The following is a 21,998-nucleotide window of genomic DNA, read 5'->3' on the forward strand; positions in this document are numbered from 1 at the left end:
CTAATAAAAGCACAATATTAACACAGATTTTCTAAATTCATCTGCTAACTTCATTACATTGATTTAAAATTGCATCTGAATGCAAAACCTGTTAGAAATGCATAGTATTCAAGTAAGTGACAAAGTGATTAAGGCAGAAATTGTTTTCCCCACTGGAAATTGAGAGTAAATAAATATTTTAAAAACACATTTCTATTTAAAAAAATATAAAACAATATCCCCGTAGTCAAGGAAATGCTAAACTTGCACATTCCAATTCATAATTTTATCATAGTCCTGAATTCGTTGTTTTATGTGAGAAAGCTTATTCTTCAGATATTCACAACGCTCCTTTTTCTCCAGAAACGCAGGATCCTGCCAAAAAATGCAAAAAATCCCCACCCTTATATTAATGTTTATGCTTTGAGTTTCCTCCAACAGTAGCTCATTACCCATTATGTCATTGAATATAGACAGCATATAAATATCCTCATTCTTCAAAAACACATTATATTTCCTTGGTCACAGTTTCTTACATCCAGCCTTTTCCTCTTTCCTCTTCTTTTATGAATAGTGAAAGAGAGAGGCTCAGCTTTAATGTGCCTTAGTTATCTAGTAAACAGAATAACTTTAACATAAATGTGCAAATACAGATAAGTGTGTTCTGACATGTCAAATGAACCCTCTTCCCTCCAGAAACAATGAAAGTTAATTAACACGGATGCAAAATTTGAAATAAATTTTAAAAGAGATATTCGTAATGTATTATGTTTTTAGTGGAACAAAGGTGCACATTTACTGCCAGGATTTAAAAACAACAAAGCAAAAATCTCTTGGGCTACAGGGAGAATTAATTTTTGACAGTCCATGAAAGCCTCATGCCAAAAAGAAAACACAGAACTTCTTTACGAGGGCAATGCTGTGTGTTTTCTGTTGTTAAACAGAGCTGTGTTGGCTTTGTCAGTGTGTACAAATGAACTTGATCTCCAAAATAATCAGTGCAAACCCGATATTCTAGAGAAGAGACATGTTCTCAGAAGATTGAAGTATTTTTCCCCCCTCTCTGTCTAACAGAATCATTATTCTCAAATGAGGTTGTTGACACAATGAGTAGGGTGCATAGTGTCCCAGCTATTAAAAGGCAGGGATATAAAGCTCTATGATAGTTTTGCATACCCTGAGCTAACATACTTAACATAGTGTCAGCAGTCTTATCTCTTTAAACTCTTTTTGCTATTCATTAGATTTACTAGCAAAGTAAAGCTGAAAAAAACTCACATTTTTTTTCTTCTTGTATTCCTGCAAAACTCTTGATATCCTTTCCTGTTCCTGGTAAGAGAGACCACACATTTTTAATGATAATAGCATGCTCCATTTCTTCATGTAAATTTTACTAGATACGTGTTAAAAACCAAACGCTCCTTTAACCAAATCCATTTTAATACATTTTAACTGCTTTTGTATTTGAGAAATAGCAAAAATACATTAACTACAGCTTATACAAAGTTTGAAAGCTACTAACATGGAAAATATATACATATACAGTTTAATTGCAACTTGGTATCCCCAGCTAATGACTAAACAAGAAATAACAGACATGGGGAAACTGTCTTTCCTACCAAGTCACTGCCAACATTACAAGACATTGCCTTAAGTAATGACAGCAAAACTGCCTAATAACATTAGGCATTTCCATTTCACAGCTTTCCACAGCTGCTTTCACAATAGTCCATTTCACAATACTTACATGTAAGTTGCCAGGACTATGAGGCAGTTTTCTCAACAATGCATCCAGTTCATCAAACTTCTTTAAAACAGCATGAACTTCCCCTGACAGTTCTTTATATTCAGCAAACTGATCATTGAATACTGCTTTGTATCGGTCTCGCATCTCATTTGTTTGAATTGCTGGGTATTTCCTTTTTTTAAAAAAAAATGTTTTTTAAGGAGTAATTAGAGACAGGATTTCAACAAACATACAAATCATTGATTTTGGTACAGTATTTCTGTATTTGTATAAATATTTGTTAATTTCATAACCTGCTAAAATTTACATATATGTAAAGCACCAAAATATGCCAAATATTATACAAATTATTTTCAAGATTTCATACCTTACCATAGAATGGCCTGGTTCTACCACTTCAAAAATAAGAAAATTAGTATTTTTATAGATTCAGGGACTAAAAGGAAAAAAATCTTTTCTGTATTGTCTTCTGTTCCATCAGTAATTATCATACATGCTACATCACAACAGTCTGCTTTAACATTTCAAGTTTCTCTTCTTAATTTAAGATTCTTCATTTATATTGCTGTTTCTGTGTCATAGACACCAGCCCACATCCCCTCTAGTTTAACATTCACTTCAGGAAGATTGAAATATATAAAAAAATCAAATATTCTCAATTAGTTTTGCTTATCACTTACGCTAAGTAGTCTGGCATCACTATAGGTTTAGGAATGTGGCCTGCAGGTATATGACCATTCAGTTGTTCAGGCTTCACTTCCACTGATTTGAGCTGCCTGTAAGTGGTCTCTTCTCTTGGTCTGTCAACACTGTCATACTAAGTTTTAAGAGAAGGAAAAAAAAATAGTTCTTAATGAAGTCAATTTTACTTCAAGACCAATATACACAAACTACAAAATACCTGACTGACTTGAAGACAGAAACACAAGGACTGTACACACAAATTGTACATATTCTTATTGTACTTAGAAAATTAGGAAGGTGTTACAGTAATGTTTCTCACACAATAACCATCTTAAAATTGTCTAAATAGCTGTTCCAGTGGCAAAAAATCACAAACAAACAAACAAACAAAAAGTTCTTGGAAAGTCTGTCTCATGTGTCCTAAAAAGTAATTTAAGAAACCTTTACTGGGTTTCTAATCACAGTCTAATCTGTGACTGCTGATGGACAGAAATCACCCAGTTCTCCCATGTCTCAGTTTTCCTTCATTCTCTGTTGTGCTATTTCTCTCTGGATCCAGAGGTAGCAACACACGGAGTCCTGCCACAGTTTATTTTAAAAAAAAAAAAAAAGGATCCTGATTCAGTACTTAAGTGAGCAACTGAGAAAAGAGTAGTAGGAAGTTCACAGTATCTAGTGGGAGGCATTTAAGATTGAAAAAAATACATTATCAGTGCTGTGAGAATCATCAACATCTACTGTATTAAGATCCTATGCAATCTTCATTTTGAATGCACTTGCTCACGGAAGCGCTAAAATCCCCCTTGGGTTTTACAGGTTTGGGCATTTACTGATATTTCAGAGCTCACAGGGTGGACTTTGGAGCGGTCTCGAACACAAGAGCAAACTGGCAGCTCTGCGAGTGCCACCACTGTGCTTCACTGCCTCTTCTCTGATTTAAACAGGCAGTCAGTCAGGAAAAACAAAGACCATCTAAAACCCACAACACATGAGATGCTTGCTCTGGTGTCACAGCCACGTATACAAAACACGGGATGAATGCTGCAGGATTTGCCATTCAGCTGATGAGGGTCAGAGCACACACAGCGGCAGCCACCCGATCTGCTGACACCATAAACTTGAGCCCTCGCCTGGCCAGCAGTAACTTCTTCAGGAGCTCTTTCTGAGCCTCCGGGGTAGAAGGACGTTGTCTGGATTACATCAAAGACCTCAACCTCATCTCCTCCTAGCATTGTAAAAACTAGACTGGTCAATCAGAACAAAGGGTTACAAGAGAAACAATAAGCACTTAGAAATACCAGTAATGAAACAAATAGAAACAAATATAAATTGTTTCTTACTTTCTGTTCTGCCGAAGATGACTGTGTTTTCATCTATTGGGAAAAAAAAAGATAAAGGAAATTTAAGTTTCATTTTCAGCATAAATTTTCCCCAAATCAGAGACTCTTCAAATCTAAACTTTGTGAAAATCATGCAGAACAGATAGTTATGTATATATTTTCAAGTAGGAAAAGCTTTAGAATTTTTTCAGAGCAGTAGATTTAAAGAACACTTAAGAATGACAGGAAGAAAACCCAGAAAAACTAACAAAAAACACCCCCACCCAAAATAGGAACAGGACAGGGTCTCTCCTAATAGCTGTAGGGAAGAAATCGGATTAAATACTGCAGCTGGTCACTTTTATTACTGCACATTCCAGCATATATTAACTCTCTGACACTCCGAGGCCTAGGTCACTGCTAACAAAACATTTCCGTGTTTTTCCGTTCATTTTTTGTGCAATTCCAGCAAATACTTTGTTTTTGCACAAGTTCAAAAAATGCTTAAAAGCTTTAATCATATTGCTACAACTTTTCAAAAGGGGAGTTCCAAGTTTATGCCAGATGAAGTGCTTTAATTGTGTACAGATAAAATCTTGATCAATACGATCAATTTATCTTTAAAGCAGAATTTTAAGAAAATGCAAAAAGCATAACAAGGAAAAAATACAAAAAAAAACTCGGTGTTTTATAACAGACTCTTGAGTTACCTTGTTCAATCTCTGAAGAGTTTGTTATGAAGAGTTAAGATCCCTCCCTCTTTCACTTTCAGAAAAAAAAAAAGTGCACTAGAAGTTAGCAAAAATACTTAAATAAAAAAGGACTTAGAGACATCCCATTTTTATTTTCTCCCCTCCCCTCACTGCCCAAATTGCCTACAAGATAGTTACACATTTCCTAAGGTTCAAGGTTTTCGGGTTTTTATTTCAGTATTTAGGAAGGGGAAAAAGAAATTAAATGGGCTAGATTTTGGTGCGTCAGTTTTCCATTATTTCCATTGTTAATACTGTTATCTCTACTATCATGAGGAAAGCTAAAAAGACATAAGGAGTTTCGTTTGCAACATAAAAATCACAACTTCCTCTTACTGTCATCCTCACTGGCTCTTAACCCACGGAAAGCTCAGACTCCAACTGCTAGGTGGCTTCGGCCCTACCCACTGAGCAGCGAATAGGCACGTTGTTCCCTCCCTGCTTTGTTTGGAAAATACAGCCAGGAAGTGGCTCGTTGGCTTAGGCAGGAAGCAAAATGGGTGCTATGAAGGGAACAGAAACAGTGCTTATCAAAGTCAATAAACACACGAATCAAAAAAGCAATGGAAATTTGAATCAGGTAACTTAACACGTTTCACCCAGTGATCTCGGATTTACCAGCGAGACTGGTGAATACGGTCACTCTGAAGCCATGTTGGACAGGAGCTGCCAGGTGCTTCCCGTGGCGCCCCACGCGCTGGATTTGCGGCGCTAGTTTAAGCCTTACCTCTCGCTCCATTAACTCTCTGTGCCTGCGGGCCGCCTCGTGCCGCCAGAGCTTCAGGGCAACCACGGCGCTGATCAGGTAGACCACAACAGCGACGAACAGGAAGATGATCGCGGCTGTCTGGCCGCCTTCCACGCGGCAGAAGGACGCGTTGATGGGCGTCTTGAAGAGCGGGTAGTAGCAGAGCCCCCCACGGTTGGTGTCATTCACGTACACGATGGCAGCAGCCATGTAGAGGAAGAAGAGGGCCACATTGATGCCGAACTCGGTCAAGGGCCACCAGGAGGAGTCCAGCAGGATGGTGCGGTAGTAGAGCGACATGCCGAGCACCAGGAGCACCACAGTGACGATCCACACCACCCCCGCGGCCACCAGCACGAAGGGCGTCTTGGGGCCGCTGTAGGAGTAGCCGCCGTAGGCGCTGCCGCTGGCGGAGAGGCCATAGGGCTGCGTGTAGCCAAACATGTTGTACCACTCATTGTCCTTGTGCACGTAGGCCGAGACACAGGCGAACACGGCGGCGCCCAGCAGCAGCTCGACCACGCCGAGCACGCGCAGCAGCCCGGCCCACGACTTCATGTAGGCGTAGCGCAGGTGGTACGCGTCCACCGCGCTGCTGTACGCCTCGCCGGGCAGCATGGCCTCCGCCTCGCCCTGCCACGCGCCGCCGCTGCTGCCAGCCGGGCGCCACGAGGCGGCGGGCGAGGCGGGCGGCGAGCAGCGCACGCCGTCCGAGATGTACTTGATGTCGGAGGCCGCGCTGTCCCACTCGGAGCCGTTATGGTGCTTCCCTCTAAAGAAGTTCTTCCAGGAATCCGGGATGAAGCGCCGCACCGGCTTGAGCTCCGCCGCGCCGGGGCCGCCGCCCGCGCTGGCCCACGAGCCGGAGCCGGGGCCGGAGCCGGAGCCAGGGCCTTGGGGCGGCTCCAGCGGGAGCGGCGGCGGCGGGAAGGCGGCGGCGGGGGGCGCTCCCGCCGGCCCCGCGGCGGTCGCTGCGCTGCGCGCCGACATCCGCGCCGCTCCGGGCCCGGCTCACCTGCGCCGGCGGCAGAGAGGGGCGCCCGAGACCGCGGGCTCCGAGCGGCTCCGCACCGCCCTCGGCAGGGCCCCCGCTTCGCTGCGCTCCGCTGCGGGCAGCGCCGCCGCCCCGGCCCCGCTGCCCTCGGCCGCGGCCGCCAGGGCCCATGCGCCGCCCCGCCCAGGTGGCCTCACCTGCGCGCGGGGCGGTGCGAGCGCCGCGGGGCGGGACGAGGCGCCGCCGTAACGCGGCCCCCGCCGCCCGCCACCGCCACGGCCACGGCCACGGCCACGGCCCCGCCGTAACGCGGCCCCCGCCGCCCGCCACGGCCACGGCCACGGCCCCGCCGTAACGCGCCCCCCGCCGCCCGGGAGCAGCAGCCTCCAGACCGAGCCTAGGCGGGACGAAGAGGCGTTTCTGCCCCACAGCTTTACCGGACCACCTGCAGAAACCCTAACAGGAAGCGCCTTCATGCCTGTGCTACCCCTAACCGCGGTGATCGGGGGCAGTGCTCTGCCCTGATGAATCCCATGTAACGTGGAAGTCATACACTGAACACGTTATAGTGACAAAGTATGAAACAGTCCTCTTAACAACCACAAAACCTGTACCATTTACCCGACCTATGATTATTCTCTCCTCCAGCACAACTGCACTTGAAGGGAAAAGCCACCCCAACCGCCCTAGCTTTCACAAGCACCCAAGGAAGGGCAAGAAGGTCCCAGAGGTGGTAGGTTATTAAGTATTTTTCCAAGGAACCTATAGTAAGCTATTGTACAATATGCAATTTAGTTTGTAAACACATATAAAAATAAGTTGTTGTAGAGTGTAACACTGTTTCAGCAGTGACTGACATTAGAAGTTTTATTTACATCATCAACACCACATATCAAACATTTTTACATTTAAACTTCAGTGTCTTTTTTCAAAAAGTTCAAAAGAGCAATTGTTGGAAGGTATACGTTTTATTAAAACCTTCAACTGCTGACAACTTAGCAAATGTGTTCTCAGGAAACAAAAAAATAACTTAAGAGTCCCACTGCTCATCTACAGTCTCTTTCAAACTATTTCAGTTTGACATTCATTATTCTGCGTTTATCAATATAGATTAGTTTCCTGGCTCAGGACAAGCAAAGAATAGTTTGTGTTTTGGCTACTCTGTTCAGGTCTGATCCCACAAATTTAAGGCAAAGCTGAGGAGACTTTTCTTGATGCTGACACGTATTTAGACTTGGCCTTTTAGCCCATTTAAGTAGTTGAAGGAATACTCCTGTACTGACTGTCCCCTCTATAGCAAAGGCCTCTGTAGCGGATTAATCCAAGTAAGTCAGAGGATACTCTCTTGTACTCAGTCAGTATCATACTCCTCTATTTTTAATTCATCTTCTTCCATGATTGCTTGAGCAGCAGTAGGCTGAGGCTGACTGCAAGGAAGTTCATTTCCACTGCATTGACTGGAAGAAAGAGGAAATCCATCCGATTCATTCTCATTTGTTTTGTTTTGCTCTGCCTGCACAGTAGTCTCCATAGCATTCGTAGCTGCAAGGTCCCCCTCATAATCAACAAATAAATCTGGTATTCCAGGATCTTTATCCGTGAGTGTTTCCAACTTCAACCTGCAAAATTAGCATTGCAACAGTACGCATGAAACATTTTCTGTGGTAGCTATCTTGCATCAAACTGCAATAGAAAAGACAACCTTTGGAGCGTACAAGTCTCTGCCCTTTGCTGCTTAACAACTTTCGAATAGTTTGACAGCAACAACCCGCATTCATGAGAGCCAATCCAAGCCATTCACATGCTTTTCTTGCATCGCTGCTTTACTATGGTTCACAGCTCTGTGCATACCTTCCAATTAGAGATTTGTGCCTAGAACTCGGCCCTGCATAACTCTCCTGAGAATGTACAAAATGCGTTTCCCTCAGGAAAGAGGGCTGCACTACATAACCTCAAGACAGATTGTCCACAGCAAAGCACTGAATCATGTTTATGTTCTGTCACTCCCCAGTATCTGTTGTTAAACCTTCTTCCTTACAAGAGTGTTTTTGCCTAGTTTTCATCACGGGGATGAACTGTTAAATAGTAACTTACCGACAACATCACATGATCTATTAGACTTTTCCAAACAAAAACTGAAGCTTAGGACAGGAAGCAATCGAAACTGAGACAGAAGAGCTAAGAGCAGGCAATGAATGGAAAAGATTCTTTCATTTTCTATCTATGTGCCTGTAGGATTCTCAATCTTTCTAACACCTCTTTATGAAGATGCTACGAATGTTCCATTACATTTTTCCCCTGCCTTTACATTTAGCAAAAATTTCCTAAGTTATCAAGGCTCATCTGACACCAGTTCCAAGTGAACAAATAGCATATGCACTCCCTAATGATTTTTCTTACTACAGCAGTATTCCTATTCCACTGATAATACTTCATTCATTTTCAATTTTCGTTATTTCTTTTGAAATGGGGGAGGGTACATCTATGAAGCCAAGGTTATTTTAAGACACGCTCAGTAAATGACAATGGAAAATAAATTAGTTTGAATTAGAATTTCCTGAAGGAAGTAGCACTTACTGAAATGTCTACATTTCCCCATATTTTTTTTTCTGCCCCCCAATATAGCAAGCAAACAATATAGCATGACAGTCTTTTCAGGAAAAAAAAAGTTATCCACCAGATAAAACTAAATGATACACCTCTGACATACTAATGCAGTTAGAAGAAGTTCCAGATGAATGTTATATGTCATTGATAAACAAATATTGTAGTATGCTTTATCCATTGTTTAAATCCACTGTAATTCTCACTTAAGTCTTTTTGATCATAAAAGCAATTTTTTAACAAAGACTTTGCACTTGATAGTCATACATATGTTTAGGACAGAAAACTAGTATTTGATACAAGAAAAGAGAAAGCTAACCAAGGGGTTAAAAGTAAGAGTATAGTTAAATTGTTCCTGCTAATATTGTCATTTCAAATAGATTTTAATTGAAAAAAAAAGCAACACTCAAAATAAAAAGAGATCAAGCTGACTGTGAGAAGTCTGAGACACTACATATTCTAGAGATGTTGTATCATGAAAACTTTTTTAAAAAATATATTCCTAAAGAAAGTGTTTTTTTTAAGACAGTGAAAGTGAAGCTTACCTGCCAAAATGCCTTTTTAGTGGTAGCCTCCCAACATCCTGGATAAAAGCAATCTGAGCTGAGGACACAAAGAACCACCAGTAAATCATAATGCAACTAAAATAAGGACACTGAAAATAAATTATTTGTAAGTTTAAGTGGTCCTGTGCATTATCTTGTATACACAGAGTTTATACAAATATATATATATATCCAAAATCTATTTATCACATTATGACAACATTTTTATACATGCATACACAGAACAAAAAATCCCTATCATTCATACATATTTATGATATCGAGTTATTAGCACATATCCTACAAAATGAATTCATCCTGATGTCACAGAATTGGGGAACAGTCGAGGTTGGAAGGAACTTTTAGAGATCACCTAGTCCAACCTTGATGCTCAAGCAGGATCATCTAGAGCAGGCTACGCAGGACCCTGTCCACGTTATTCAACTGAAACTATTAAATATGAGTAAGTTTTAAAGATACTAGTAAAGTTGCTTCCAACCTAACTGGTCAGCTCAAACTTTCAGTTATGTTACCCAAAACATATATTGGTTATATGTGTGCAACACGTTTTCTTAGTGAGAGAGGAGAACAGACAGCATTGACATTTTCAGTTACAAACATTTTTCAGTATGCTTTAATGATAAAAAGAAATAAAGAGCAAGGGTTGTGCAGACATTACCTTGGTTTCTCATTGGATTTGTTAGCATAGCAAGATAAGGCAATAGCTCTGTCTGAAGACACTCTGGTGGTAAACAGAAATTTGAAAAGAGAGATTTTGCTGCAAGGCAGTTTTCTTGATACTGTTGTGAGGGGGAAAAAAAGTAATAGCATGATAAACTTTATATTAATATAAATATTCTGCATCATAAAAATCAGTATTGTGATCTTGTTTTTGGCAGCAGGATTATTATACAAAAGCTGTTGAAGAATGAGTCCAGAAAAGATGTAAACACTTAGTGTTAACATATACGGATCACAAAAATGTTAATTTATGTTTTTTGTCAGACATTAAGTTTCCTGAATATATTTATCATTTGATTGCAGAATGTCCTATCCACATAGGCAAACTTTTTGTTGCTGAACACAGCAAGACAGATATTATTTCAAATTAAAAAAAAAAGTGGAAGTCTCGTGAATGAGTATTTTTGATAAACACATAAAACAAGAGCAGTAATTCATTAACCTTACATAACAGCTTAAACTGTTTTAAGCTGTACAAACTTGAACTTATTGTTAGCAACACCTTATTTCAACACCAATTGTCTCTCTATAAACTTGGACTTGGGACTCTCCCAGAAATATGCTAACTTCAGCACAGGAAGCAGATTTTTTTTAAAAGTCCTTGATTTATTTTTCCTCTGCAAGCATTTATTTTTTTTAAGCAGTAGCTTATAATAAGGGTTTTAGCACCACACACAAATTTCACACGTACTACTGAATTCACTAAGAAATGAGCGCAATGTGTAATACTTCGTAATACTTCACTCAAAACATCAGGCATTTACCTTTTTACTGATAAAGAACCATTGTGGCTTGTGTAAAGGACGAAACCCCATTCCTCCCTGACTTTGGGCAAAGGCTCTGCCTGTATTTGAATGTATCACACCTCGGGTAGCCACAGATGCACTGTATTTTTCCATCATGGGTCGTGACTGAGAGAGAAATCAGTAATCATATTCATTATATGAAAATATAATCATTATATGAATATGCATCATCTCTGTACTGAGAATAAGACATTATTTGAACAAAAGCACATTCTGTAATTTTGGTCACACAGACATGATCAGAATGCACTCAAGTCGCTGTGAAGCTTCCTCAAAGCAAGTGAATGATAAAACTAGCTCAAGTATTCAATAATTTTTTAGTATAAATTTATTGTACTAGAAAATATTTTTATAAAATTGTATAAATGTTGTATACCAGTATGTTATTACAATAAAATAAGTTACATAAACTGTACACAAGTGGCTGTACCGCTCCTACATTTAATGTAGTCTAGTATTAATTAAGAACTTACTGTTAATGTAGTATGTTAGAAGCAAAACAGTGCAATTACTTATAAAAGAAATACTTCCAACTATTCATAAAAACGTACAAAAAAATCTTGAAATTCAATTTTAGAGTATGAAAACATATATGTATAGAAAAGGACACTTACATTCCAATTACTACAAAGGACATCAGCAATGCTCAGATATTCACTGGCTCTCACAACATCATCTATATTAGCGAAAAATTCCACATAGTTCTGGTGAAGGTATAAATTAAACATGCTTCCAGACATATGCGATTTTTCTACAATCTCCTATTTAATAATAATAAAGAAAAGGATCAGCTTAGATTGTAAGCACTGTGAAAGGAAAAAATATCCAGTAGAAATTACGATACATTTAGCTAACTGGTGCACAGGATGGACAAGTTGATGCTCACTTAAGCTCAGAAGGGAGTCTGATTTGCTTCTAGGGAAGAACAGGCGAAGGAGGCAGAATCTAAAAGTCCACCTTAAGTTGTCCAGACAAGGCAGGGGAAATCGCTGTTCTTGGGACTGATTAAAACTTTACTGATCACCTGATCACACTAGATCTCAGTTTTACTGCGGCCTGCTAGAGCCACATCCAGCTTAACTACTCTATAATATAGACAGGTTTAATATACATATATTAAGACTAATGACAAAATCACTATGTATAAGCATTTGTATTAATCACTTAAAAAAAATTAAACAGAGCAATTATTAAAAACACACCTCAGGCTGGATAAGCAAAGCGTCTCGACGGAATTCTGACAAGTGAGAAGGCAGCTGAGGAAATTCTGATTCTGACAGAGGCTCTCCTACAGGAAATTTTACAATCTTAAATCTTTCAACCTTATAAATAAGGTCACACACTATACTACATACTATGAAGAAAGACACAAATTTAAAATGTTTATATTCTAACTTAGAGCGTAGGAGCAAGAACAGATGTATAACTGTCTGAACAGTAATTTTTCACAGATATGGAAGACAACTGGTAGCTACTGTTGACTCTAAAAAACAAGTTACATGGTTTTCAGTTCTCAAAAATACTTGATGCAGATGTAATTATACAGTCAACATTGCATACTAACACTAGTATGTAACTTACATACATACTAAAGAACAGAAAACGAGTTATACTTGGCCTGAGAAACTTTAAACTATTTTATAATTTAAATTACATGTATACTGTAAATAGTAATATATATTATTTAAATATATGTAATTTAAATATATTTAAAGTATATATTATTATTTACTATTTAGATTTTTAAGTATATATTTAAATTCTTTTTCAACTCCTAACACTCATGATGCAAAACTCACGCCATTATTTCCACATTCTCTCATCTCACTATTTCTCCTCAATTAACTCTGGGACTGACACTATTAATTATTACTTAAATGCAAACAACGGAGGGCATAACATAGCCCACCATAGCTTGACTTCAGCAAATCTGACTTCCAGCAGGAAACATTCTTTTCATATCGAAAAAGACTAAATTGAGGTTTTCTTACTTTTGCAGTAAATTATTTTCCCCAGAGCATGAAAAAGAAAGATGGAGGCATCTTTGCCACCAATTGCTTGTATCTCCTCATTTTCTAAATTATCTGTTTTATTTTTCTTTCTTGCTTTAGATATTCCTGTTTCACATTTCAGTGTGGAGGTCCCTTTTTTTCTTGACCGAAAGGAGCAATCAAATGAGCAGTCTACCAAGAAAAACAATATAATCAGAATAAAGCACATTAATTTCTTTAACAACAATAATAAGTAACATTTTTATGTTCTAAACAACCAAAACAATAAAATGTCTTATAAGAGAAAACCAGTTTATTAGGAAAGAGGTGCAGTCACCTAAATTAGGATGCTTCATTACACCTTCACCACCTGAGCAAAAATGTAGATGCTAGGTACTTCTTTGGAAAATAAGCATCTACTCTAGAAGAGAAGTTGCCATTTTTGCTTACTCATTCTAGCTCTGATGCACCCAACTTGCCCTTCTTTTCATTGTCTTGCCATTCTTTTTAATGTCTTCCTTCATAAATTACAAAGCACAGTTGCAAATACATGCAAGTCTTTTCAGACTTACATTTTCTTCAATTACCAAGCTCTACTATGTGCACTATCTGTGTCATGTCCTTGCTAAAATAGAAGAGGAAGAAAAGCTTTCCTTAGATGACTTCATTAGGTAACTAAGCTTTCCTTAGATTACTTACATGACAGCTTGCTATTTCCAAAATAATGCAACATCATTACGGGTCTTACATCTATGTATATTACAGAAGTCAACTAAATTTACTTCCATATTTCTAGGTTGAACCTTATGCTGACACCACCTAAATTTTCTTAGGAAGGGCTACAGGATTTGAACACACTAGTTTCCCAAGAACTTTGGCCTTCCGGTGTTTACAGAAAACACAGTAATAAGCCTCCCATTTTCTTTCTATGTTTTAACATAAGAATATTATTTTAAACACAGAAACAATCCCAAACTATATCATTTGAACTCTGCCCACCTAAATATTCCAAAGCTAGTAAAAGACCAGACTTCACAAAGGTATTCCATAAACCCCTTGATACCTTCATGCCATCTTCCAGCATTTCTATGTACCTGCTCTGAAAGACTGTCAAAAATCAATCATTTCAGCAATGCCATACACAAATCAATCTGCTATTTTAGAAATATTGTGAATGTAGAAATTGGGACACAAATACTCAAGAACAGGGCAATAAAAACACGCCTTTCAAATTAAGATCACATTATAAAAGCTTTAATCACTAAGGATACTGATAACTAAAATATCGAGAACTAAAAATGGCATTGTGGTAAATTATGTCAATACACACAAAAATATTGGTATTAGCCAGTTTTGAGATTATGTGTGAACAGGCATAAAACCCCACCTACTCAGCTTCAGACCACTCTCTCTCCCCATTGCCCCACACAAACACAAACAAACAAATAACCCACCCCACAACTTTGTCCTTTTTATTCCTGCTCCAAAGCGGTAAGTCAGAAACACTTCTGCACAGCTTGCTTAACTGAGCTTCAACAGAGAAGTGCCTTTGCAACAAAAGCTGTCAAGAAGTCATCTGCTTTCACTAAAGACATATTTACCTTTCATAGAAGAAAACTGAAGACTGTTTATTGCACTTCTTATATCACCCGAACAACCTCTGCAAATTGACTCCAGAGAGGTTTTATCAGGAGCATAATTCTTTTCTCTATTCTGCAATAAAAAGCAATAGTTTAAAACACCCAAAGTGATAAGGAAACCTCAAACCTCTTAATATCGCCAGTTCTTTATTTAAGCATTTAGCCATGTTTAATATAGCAGTATTACAAAGAAAAATACTGTACACAGATTTCATAGCAAGCTGCCGGTGTTACATTTGGTGACAGTCAAAGAGGTTGGGAATAGTGTAAGCCTCTTCCAACTTTGATAGATACCCTGAAAATGACTTTTGCTCCTGTTACTTGTTTCATATGTATGCAATAGGCAGAAGAATTTCTGTTTTGGGGGCCTTTAAAAAAATCCAAAACATGCTATCAATAAATACTTTGGATATAAAAGCCTGGAGTTTCTTGAGTATAGCATTGCACAGAAGTAACCAGTTTTGACACCTTACCATCGTAGCTTCTATTGTAGCTATTCGATTAAGAACTCTCATCATATTTGTGGGTGCAACAGGATTGAAACTGTTGAAATTCATAATAAAGTAGTATTAGTTTCCGATTTCTCATTCATCCAACCATGTTTTAATGAGATAAAAGCTCTTACCTAATATTAGATATACACAGCTCTTCTAGAATTTCCTTTGGGAATAGTAACCTCTGGTTGCTATCTCCACTGAAGTTATCCGAGATTATAAATATAAGGGGACATCTACTTGTACGCACAAATCTCCTAAATTGAAAAATAAGCACAACAGGAATCAAAGTCCAGTTTACAGACAGTGGCTAAGGACAGCCATTAAAAAAGTTTACTGAGAACTCACCTGAGAATTTCATGTAGACTGCTAGGGTCTCGATAGAATTGATTAGGAACGTCCTAGTCAAAATAAACGAACTGCTGTCACTCAAATGTATTCTCTCCAGAAGATTGTTATGACATACTATGTTGCTATAATTTTTTTTTTCTTCCTAGGTACATTGTTTTCAAACAAATTTAAATGGTGCTAACACTGAAGATAACCAGGAAAAAAGAATCATAGTATTTCTTTATTAAGAGGAAGAAATAGAGATTAAAAAATTAAAAATCTTAGAAGATTTTTATATCTATCCTCATTTCCTAATGGAAGAACCAGCTTGTTTGATTACATTTTGTGCTAGCCAGTTTTATTCATGGGGGAGAAGAAGAGAGAAGGAGCATTCAAGGTAACATCCTCATTTAGGAAGAGTAGGATACTTAAGATACAAAAGTATCTATACAGGAAAGCGACTTTATGGACAGAAGTCATGGAAATGCAAGGTCCTTAAGTTTTACAGCATTACTTGGCTAGAATTTCTAACTCAGCTATTCTGTTTCTTGAAAGTAGATAGACGACTTCATCATCGTAATTTATAAAATTAATATTACAGAAAATGAAAAAGCAAATGGGAAAAGCTAGTCAAATTCCTAAATAAGTGAAAAATCAAGTCTTCTCTTGAAGAGAAGACTAACCTCCTGTTACGATTGAAGAACTCTCAAAGTTCACACCTATGCTCTCAAAACAAACCTCTCTATATCCTGTGAAAATCCTAAAACAAAACAAAAAATCAGAATAGTGAATTTCAAATGCTTTAATATGAAGTTTTCAGTTGTCTTTTAACTTCTTCCATCCTCAAATAATAAGGATAGGATAATTTCTTTCCTTTTCCTTTCTCCTTAAAACATACATCCATAGTTCTAGAAGGTGTCATAGAGAAACATAAGTATGATTTTTAAATATTGCTTTGACTTATTTTTGATACCCTTACTTATTTCTGTACATGAACCAGTGTCCAACTGATGCCTGACAATTAGCTTGTATAGTTTAACTATGCATAAGATCGGTTTTAGACGACTATGTGGACTCAGAAACACAGAATTCCTCTGCAGTTGACAATCTTTTAGCAACCGTAGTCCACTAGATGGAGCAAGTTAGCCTGTCAATATTAAAATAAGATTTGTTTTCAGAACAAGATTGCAGAAGTTTTCACTTACTTCAATAAGAATAAGCTTTTTATCATTTTCTGAGGGCTCCCCAAGCATCTGAAGTTTGTTATACTTATTTGCTCTTAAAATAAAATCTTGAAAGAGAGCTGCTTGGGCCTGACTTGGATACGTATGAAAATTTGAGTCTGAAAAAGAAAACTAATTAAAAATATGTATCCTATTTTATGTTAAGTACTATATAAAAAACCCACAAAAAATAACATCCTCCACCCTTGCAGTTTTCTGACAATAGCCATTAAACACCAGCAGCCAAATCCTTTGGCAAATACAGTACAAACACATCATTATTTTTAAAGGGTAGACTACAACTGGGGATGAAATCAGAGAGACTCTAATCTATTTATCTTTATTTAACATTCAAATGATTCCCATGTTCCACAAACTCTCAAGCCAGGGAATCATATATTGTTTGGGAGTAACTACTTCCAAAAAAAAATTAATCCTTTTTTTAGACAAAAGCAAAAATAAAAGATTCTTATCAAACACTATTTAGAAATCCTTACACACTTTTGGACTCATTCAAAAAAATACAGGATACAAACCCCACAAAAGTAGCTGGAAAAAAAAAAAACACTTACCATGGCCAAATATACTTTTTATGTCTTCTTTTGTAAAGTCTAAAGTTGTTGGATTGGTCCATTCTTGCACTTGAATACCAAGATCTTTCACTAATATCTGTACAGTTGCAGTCTTTCCACAACCAGCTGGACCTGTTAACAGCAAAATAGAGCTACCCTGTGACAGAAACAAACAAACAAACAAAAATCCCAAGTTAGATAATTAAAGACTACAAGTTGAATGAAGACAAATATTTATTTTTTTGTACTTTCTGCAACAGTGATTTATTTTCCCAATTTAAAAAAAAATGTGTTAACACACCTGTTGAGTATTCTGAGAGAAAGGGCTAGCTGAGAATGCTGAAAGCCTTGTTTCAGCCTTCAACCTTGTTGAAGGTATGCATTCAATTACTCACTAGTCAGACTACCAATATAATATGTATTGAACTCAAGAATCCAGTCTAAAAACTACAGTTTGATGCTTTTAAATGATACACTTGCAGAAGAATGCCTCCTACCATTCAGGAAGTTAAAGAGTCTTATGACATCAGGCTAGCATTGCTGGAGATTTGCTGAGCTACTTAGTCCGTGGAAGGTAGAATTCAGTTAATAAACACACACTGAACAGGTATGAATTGGCTGTACAGTCAATTCAGACAATACTGCTGAACAAAGAACAGAATCTAGCTCTGCTCCTCATAATACTAAAAACTCTAAATAAAATTTAAAAAGCTCTAATCTATGTTCTTAAGAGATTTCTTATGCTGCAATACATATAATGACTATAAGTTAAAGGTTTTTCAGAAATAAGAAAAATTAAATTCATCTTGTTATATATTGTTTTATACGTCTATTGGCTAATTCTAGCAAGATTACCTGCTTTGGTTTCCTCTGAAATATATGCATTTTTAGCCAGGCCTCAACTTCCTCAATTTTCTTCTTATGCACAGCAAGGTCATTCTAAAACCAGATGAAAATACATGAAATGCATATATACATGCACACACCTCTTGGTTTCTAAGACTGTAATGTCACAATTCAAGAACAGAACATGAACTATTCAGGAGTAAATGCAACAATTAAGCATAATCATTACAGCCTAACAAACTGCTGCTGTGGAAAAAAAAATAACTATAGTTTTCCACAGCCTGCAGGAGAGAAGTAACAAGCAATTTATCATTCCTAAAGTAGCAACGATACAACTCTGATTTTTTGTGTGCACTCTATAGCTGCTGTTGGAGCTTGCATTTTTTAGGTCATATCAAATTTAATACTACATAGGTTTTTGGAGCTTGTATACATTTCATGCAGTTTGCTTGCATTCTAGCAACTTAATTCCTCTACAGTGATGAGCTATTAAAAAAATAAATACAAAACACAAGTTACTGCACTAACTCACTCAAATCACTAAGCATTCAGCTTCCTGAGATACTTAGCACCCGTGCCGATATATTTAAAACACAAAATGCAAATGCTGCTGCCCAAGCAGAATAACGAAACCAAGTTAACTGTAGATTTGTGTTCCTTCTCCTTTAAACCTTAAGCTAATACAGGAACATCAGCGCATATCAGGCTGCTCAAGATGACACATAAGCAATAAAGAAACAGCACAAATTACAGGTAGTCCAGTGAGAGCCAAGTTAGCTGCTGTCAAATAACTTGCAAGACAGTATCTGTCATCTCTCCCTTAATGAGTGCACTAACTTGCAGTTCTCTCCTTGATATTCATGTACTTGCAGTTGTCCGATGTGGCTTAAATTGAACATCATTTGACAAAAGTTTAGGAGTAGATGAACCGGAAGCAAGATCTTAGTAGCTTTATTTTTCAGCAAATCGGGTAAAAGTGCATTTTCTATTCATTAATATCAATAAATCTAGTATCAATATATTACTCAATAAAACTAATAATTCACCAAACCAATAAAATGAAATATTTTTAGGAACAGTTAGTGGGTATATGAAGGGAAAATAACATGCTTATGTTGTAGTGGCATCTTACTGTTACACTAGGACTTGGAATAGTTCTCATACCTGAGTTTCAGGTTTGTATTTATCCACCCACGGCTCATCTTGAGATTGGCTTTGATTTTGCCTGGATCGGCTACCGGATGAGTCTACTGATGATGACTTTGCCCGTTTTCTGGGCAGATCCTTGTCTTTGCCACTTGTTGGCAAAGAAGACAGGGCTTGCTTCTTCTGGAGGCGGTTTGTCCCAGCGCCGCCTTCTAGCGCCTTCCCAGGGACTGTGCTAGAAGTATTTGTGTTTCCAAAGAAGTCATCAAATGAATGTGCCAACCAACTTGTCACCTGGGAAGAAAAATAAAATAAAATGAAATAAAATAAAATAAAATAAAATAAAATAAAATAAAATAAAATAAAATAAAATAAAATAAAATAAAATAAAATAAAATAAAATAAAATAAAATAAAATAAAACTCCCAGTTTTCTGTTAATGCAGAACTCTAATCTCTTTAAATATATGTGAGCTCATTTATGTGGTTATCATATTATGGCCAAGATTATGTTTTCTCTCACACGCACGCCCCTTTTTTCCCATTTGTGAAGCTAAAACAGTTGACAGGAAAAAGATATTTTCAGCAGCATAGCAAAAATCAAAGATTAGTATTAGTGTGAGTAAAACGCAGACTAATCTAGAGCAGGAAGCTCCCGCCTTGCCAGCAGTCAGCCTGACCGTGCAGAGCAGCAAAGCTGCGCGCAGGGCAGCGTGTGTTTTGGGGGCTGACACACGGCCTGCTCCGATGGACGCACGAGTTTCCACCCCGTGCCACGCGCCACCCGCGGCTCCCCCGCAACCTCCGCGCGAGCGGCCCTCCGAGCAGGGCTAGCGCACAACGGGGCAGCGAGAACCCGCGTCCCCGCGCAGGGCTCCACGGCCACCCTGCGGGCTGACCTGCAGAATCGGCACCAGCACGTGAAGCCGGCAGGGCCGAGCACCAGCCGCGGGCAGACGCGGCCGCTGGCGCACTTGACTCTCCGCGCTATTCAGAGAGGAACAGTTCCAACTATTTTTAGTTTACTTCTCCAAGCTAGCAGCCAGCCTCACACCACAGCCTGACAGTGGGCTTTTCCATTCTGTTTCGGGGCACATTGCGCCAGGGAGCAAAACAAAACCCCGCGTTACGCCCGGAGAAAAGCGCCGCGGGGCCCCCCTCCCTCCCGAGGAGGGCTCGCGCCTGCCCGCCCGCCGCCCTGCCCCGCGGCGCGCTGCCCACCTCAGCCGGCGCGGCCCGCCTGCCCGCGGCGCCCCCGGACATGCTGCGCCCCGGCAGGGCGCATGCGCGCGCGGCGGCAGCAACCGACACTCCCTGCGCCCCGCGCCACGCGCACGAGCGGGACCGGGACGAGCAGGAGGTACCGCCGCCGAGCGCCGGGGTCCTCGCGCGGCGCCAGCTCTTAGGCGGCCGCGGCGCGCCTGTCGCCCGGGTGCCGCGTGACGCCACTGGCGCGCGACCGCGGCGGCGGAGGCCCCGCGCGCGTCTCCTAGGCGACCAGCGCGGCCCGGCCGCGCGCCATGAGGCGGCCCAACGTGCTGCTCACCGGTACGGAGCGGAGCGGGGTCGGGCGGCGCCGGGCCCACCCGGGCGCGGCTCTTTGCTGGGAAGTTGTCTGGAAGATCCCGAGCGGTGCCCTTACTGTTTTCTGCGTTTTTGTCTTCAGGTACTCCCGGTGTTGGGAAAACCACGCTGGGCAAAGAGCTGGCCGCCAGAGCGGGGCTCGTCTACGTTAACGTAGGTGACCTGGCTAAAGAAGGTAGGACACGTTCTCAAAAAAAAATACTCCATCAAAGTGCTTGAAATGTCTTTGTTTCGTATAACTGTTCTTGTAGTGTGTGCTATGTAGCAAACTAAAGTGCGGGGATCTATTAATAGAAATGTTTTTAATGAGACAGGTTAATAAGCTGTTGGTTAATATAAATGTATTTTGCATTAAATGATAAATAACAGACTTATATGAGCATTTAAACACAGAGTTCTTTGTGCGATATTTGCTGTTTACATCATCTGAAAATGGACATAATAAATACTTTCATACTGATTGGTGTTATTTCATACCAATTTTGCTGCAGGAGAACTGTATGAAGGCTTTGATGAGGAATATGGATGTCCAATTTTGGATGAGGACAGAGTAAGTCCAGCGTCAGAATCTAGCATTTTTGTATTGTCTCTCCGTGATTACAAGTAGATTTGGCTTTTGTTTGTTTGTTTGTTCTGTAGGTAATTGATGAACTAGAAGACAAAATGAATGAGGGTGGAGTTATTATCGATTATCATGGCTGTGATTTTTTCCCAGAAAGGTGGTTTCATATAGTATTTGTACTTCGTACAGAAAATTCAGTTTTGTATGACAGACTTGAAAGCAGGTACGTCAATGGAGTAAATAAGGAATGTAAACTGATATTGTACAACTTTGTTAAGAGTTATTTCTGGTGTATACAGAATCATTGATTCCGTATACAGTTTTGTATGGTTCTCTGTATATACAAGATAATGACTTTCTTTCTACGGATTCTTGTCTTGTAGGGGCTACAAAGGAAAAAAACTGCAGGACAATATTCAGTGTGAAATTTTTCAGACACTTTATGAGGAAGCCATGTCATCTTATAGAGAGGAAATTGTGCACCAGTTACCCAGCAACACTCCAGAGGACCTAGAGAGAAATTTGGATCAGATTATGCAATGGATTGAGCAATGGATGAAAGACAACAATTGACATCTGGAAGAAAAGTAACTCCTTTCGTGGAGGGGTTTAATAAGTGACATTCATAATGCTTTTATGGTAAACTGAAATAAATTTAATTGTGGTTTGTTTTGGCTGGGGGCTGAAAGCAG

At 39.4% G+C, this 21,998-nt stretch overlaps 3 protein-coding genes across 3 annotated transcripts; 1 reads left to right on the forward strand and 2 right to left on the reverse strand.

Moving 5' to 3' along the window:
- Nucleotides 1-229: 229 nt before the first annotated feature.
- Nucleotides 230-6,219, reverse strand: MARVELD2 (MARVEL domain containing 2). Its single transcript, XM_010218149.2, has 6 exons — nt 5,209-6,219; nt 3,751-3,783; nt 2,407-2,543; nt 1,727-1,898; nt 1,258-1,308; nt 230-354 (listed from the first exon to the last, which is right to left on the reverse strand). The coding sequence occupies exons 1-6, from the start codon at nt 6,217-6,219 to the stop codon at nt 238-240; spliced, it is 1,521 nt and encodes a 506-aa protein (XP_010216451.2). The 3' UTR covers nt 230-237.
- Nucleotides 6,220-7,274: 1,055 nt separating this feature from the next.
- Nucleotides 7,275-20,454, reverse strand: RAD17 (RAD17 checkpoint clamp loader component). The gene is made up of 16 exons (XM_088536972.1): nt 20,382-20,454; nt 19,180-19,455; nt 18,025-18,108; nt 17,170-17,326; nt 16,580-16,716; nt 15,393-15,445; nt 15,176-15,301; nt 15,024-15,093; nt 14,512-14,623; nt 12,911-13,102; nt 12,122-12,207; nt 11,534-11,680; nt 10,878-11,024; nt 10,052-10,172; nt 9,373-9,430; nt 7,275-7,842 (listed from the first exon to the last, which is right to left on the reverse strand). The coding sequence occupies exons 1-16, from the start codon at nt 20,421-20,423 to the stop codon at nt 7,575-7,577; spliced, it is 2,076 nt and encodes a 691-aa protein (XP_088393098.1). The 5' UTR covers nt 20,424-20,454; the 3' UTR covers nt 7,275-7,574.
- A 173-nt stretch (nt 20,455-20,627) lies between these two features.
- Nucleotides 20,628-21,987, forward strand: AK6 (adenylate kinase 6). Its single transcript, XM_010218152.2, has 5 exons — nt 20,628-20,708; nt 20,827-20,919; nt 21,236-21,294; nt 21,384-21,529; nt 21,690-21,987. Exons 1-5 carry the CDS (start codon nt 20,681-20,683, stop codon nt 21,877-21,879), a joined length of 516 nt encoding a protein of 171 aa, XP_010216454.2. The 5' UTR covers nt 20,628-20,680; the 3' UTR covers nt 21,880-21,987.
- The last annotated feature ends 11 nt before the right edge of the window (nt 21,988-21,998 follow it).

Source organism: Tinamus guttatus, unplaced genomic scaffold, assembly GCF_059628265.1.
Source record: "Tinamus guttatus ecotype Peru unplaced genomic scaffold, ASM5962826v1 Tinamus_guttatus_pri_ptg000711l, whole genome shotgun sequence".
In the NCBI taxonomy this organism is placed as follows: Eukaryota; Metazoa; Chordata; class Aves; order Tinamiformes; family Tinamidae; genus Tinamus; species Tinamus guttatus.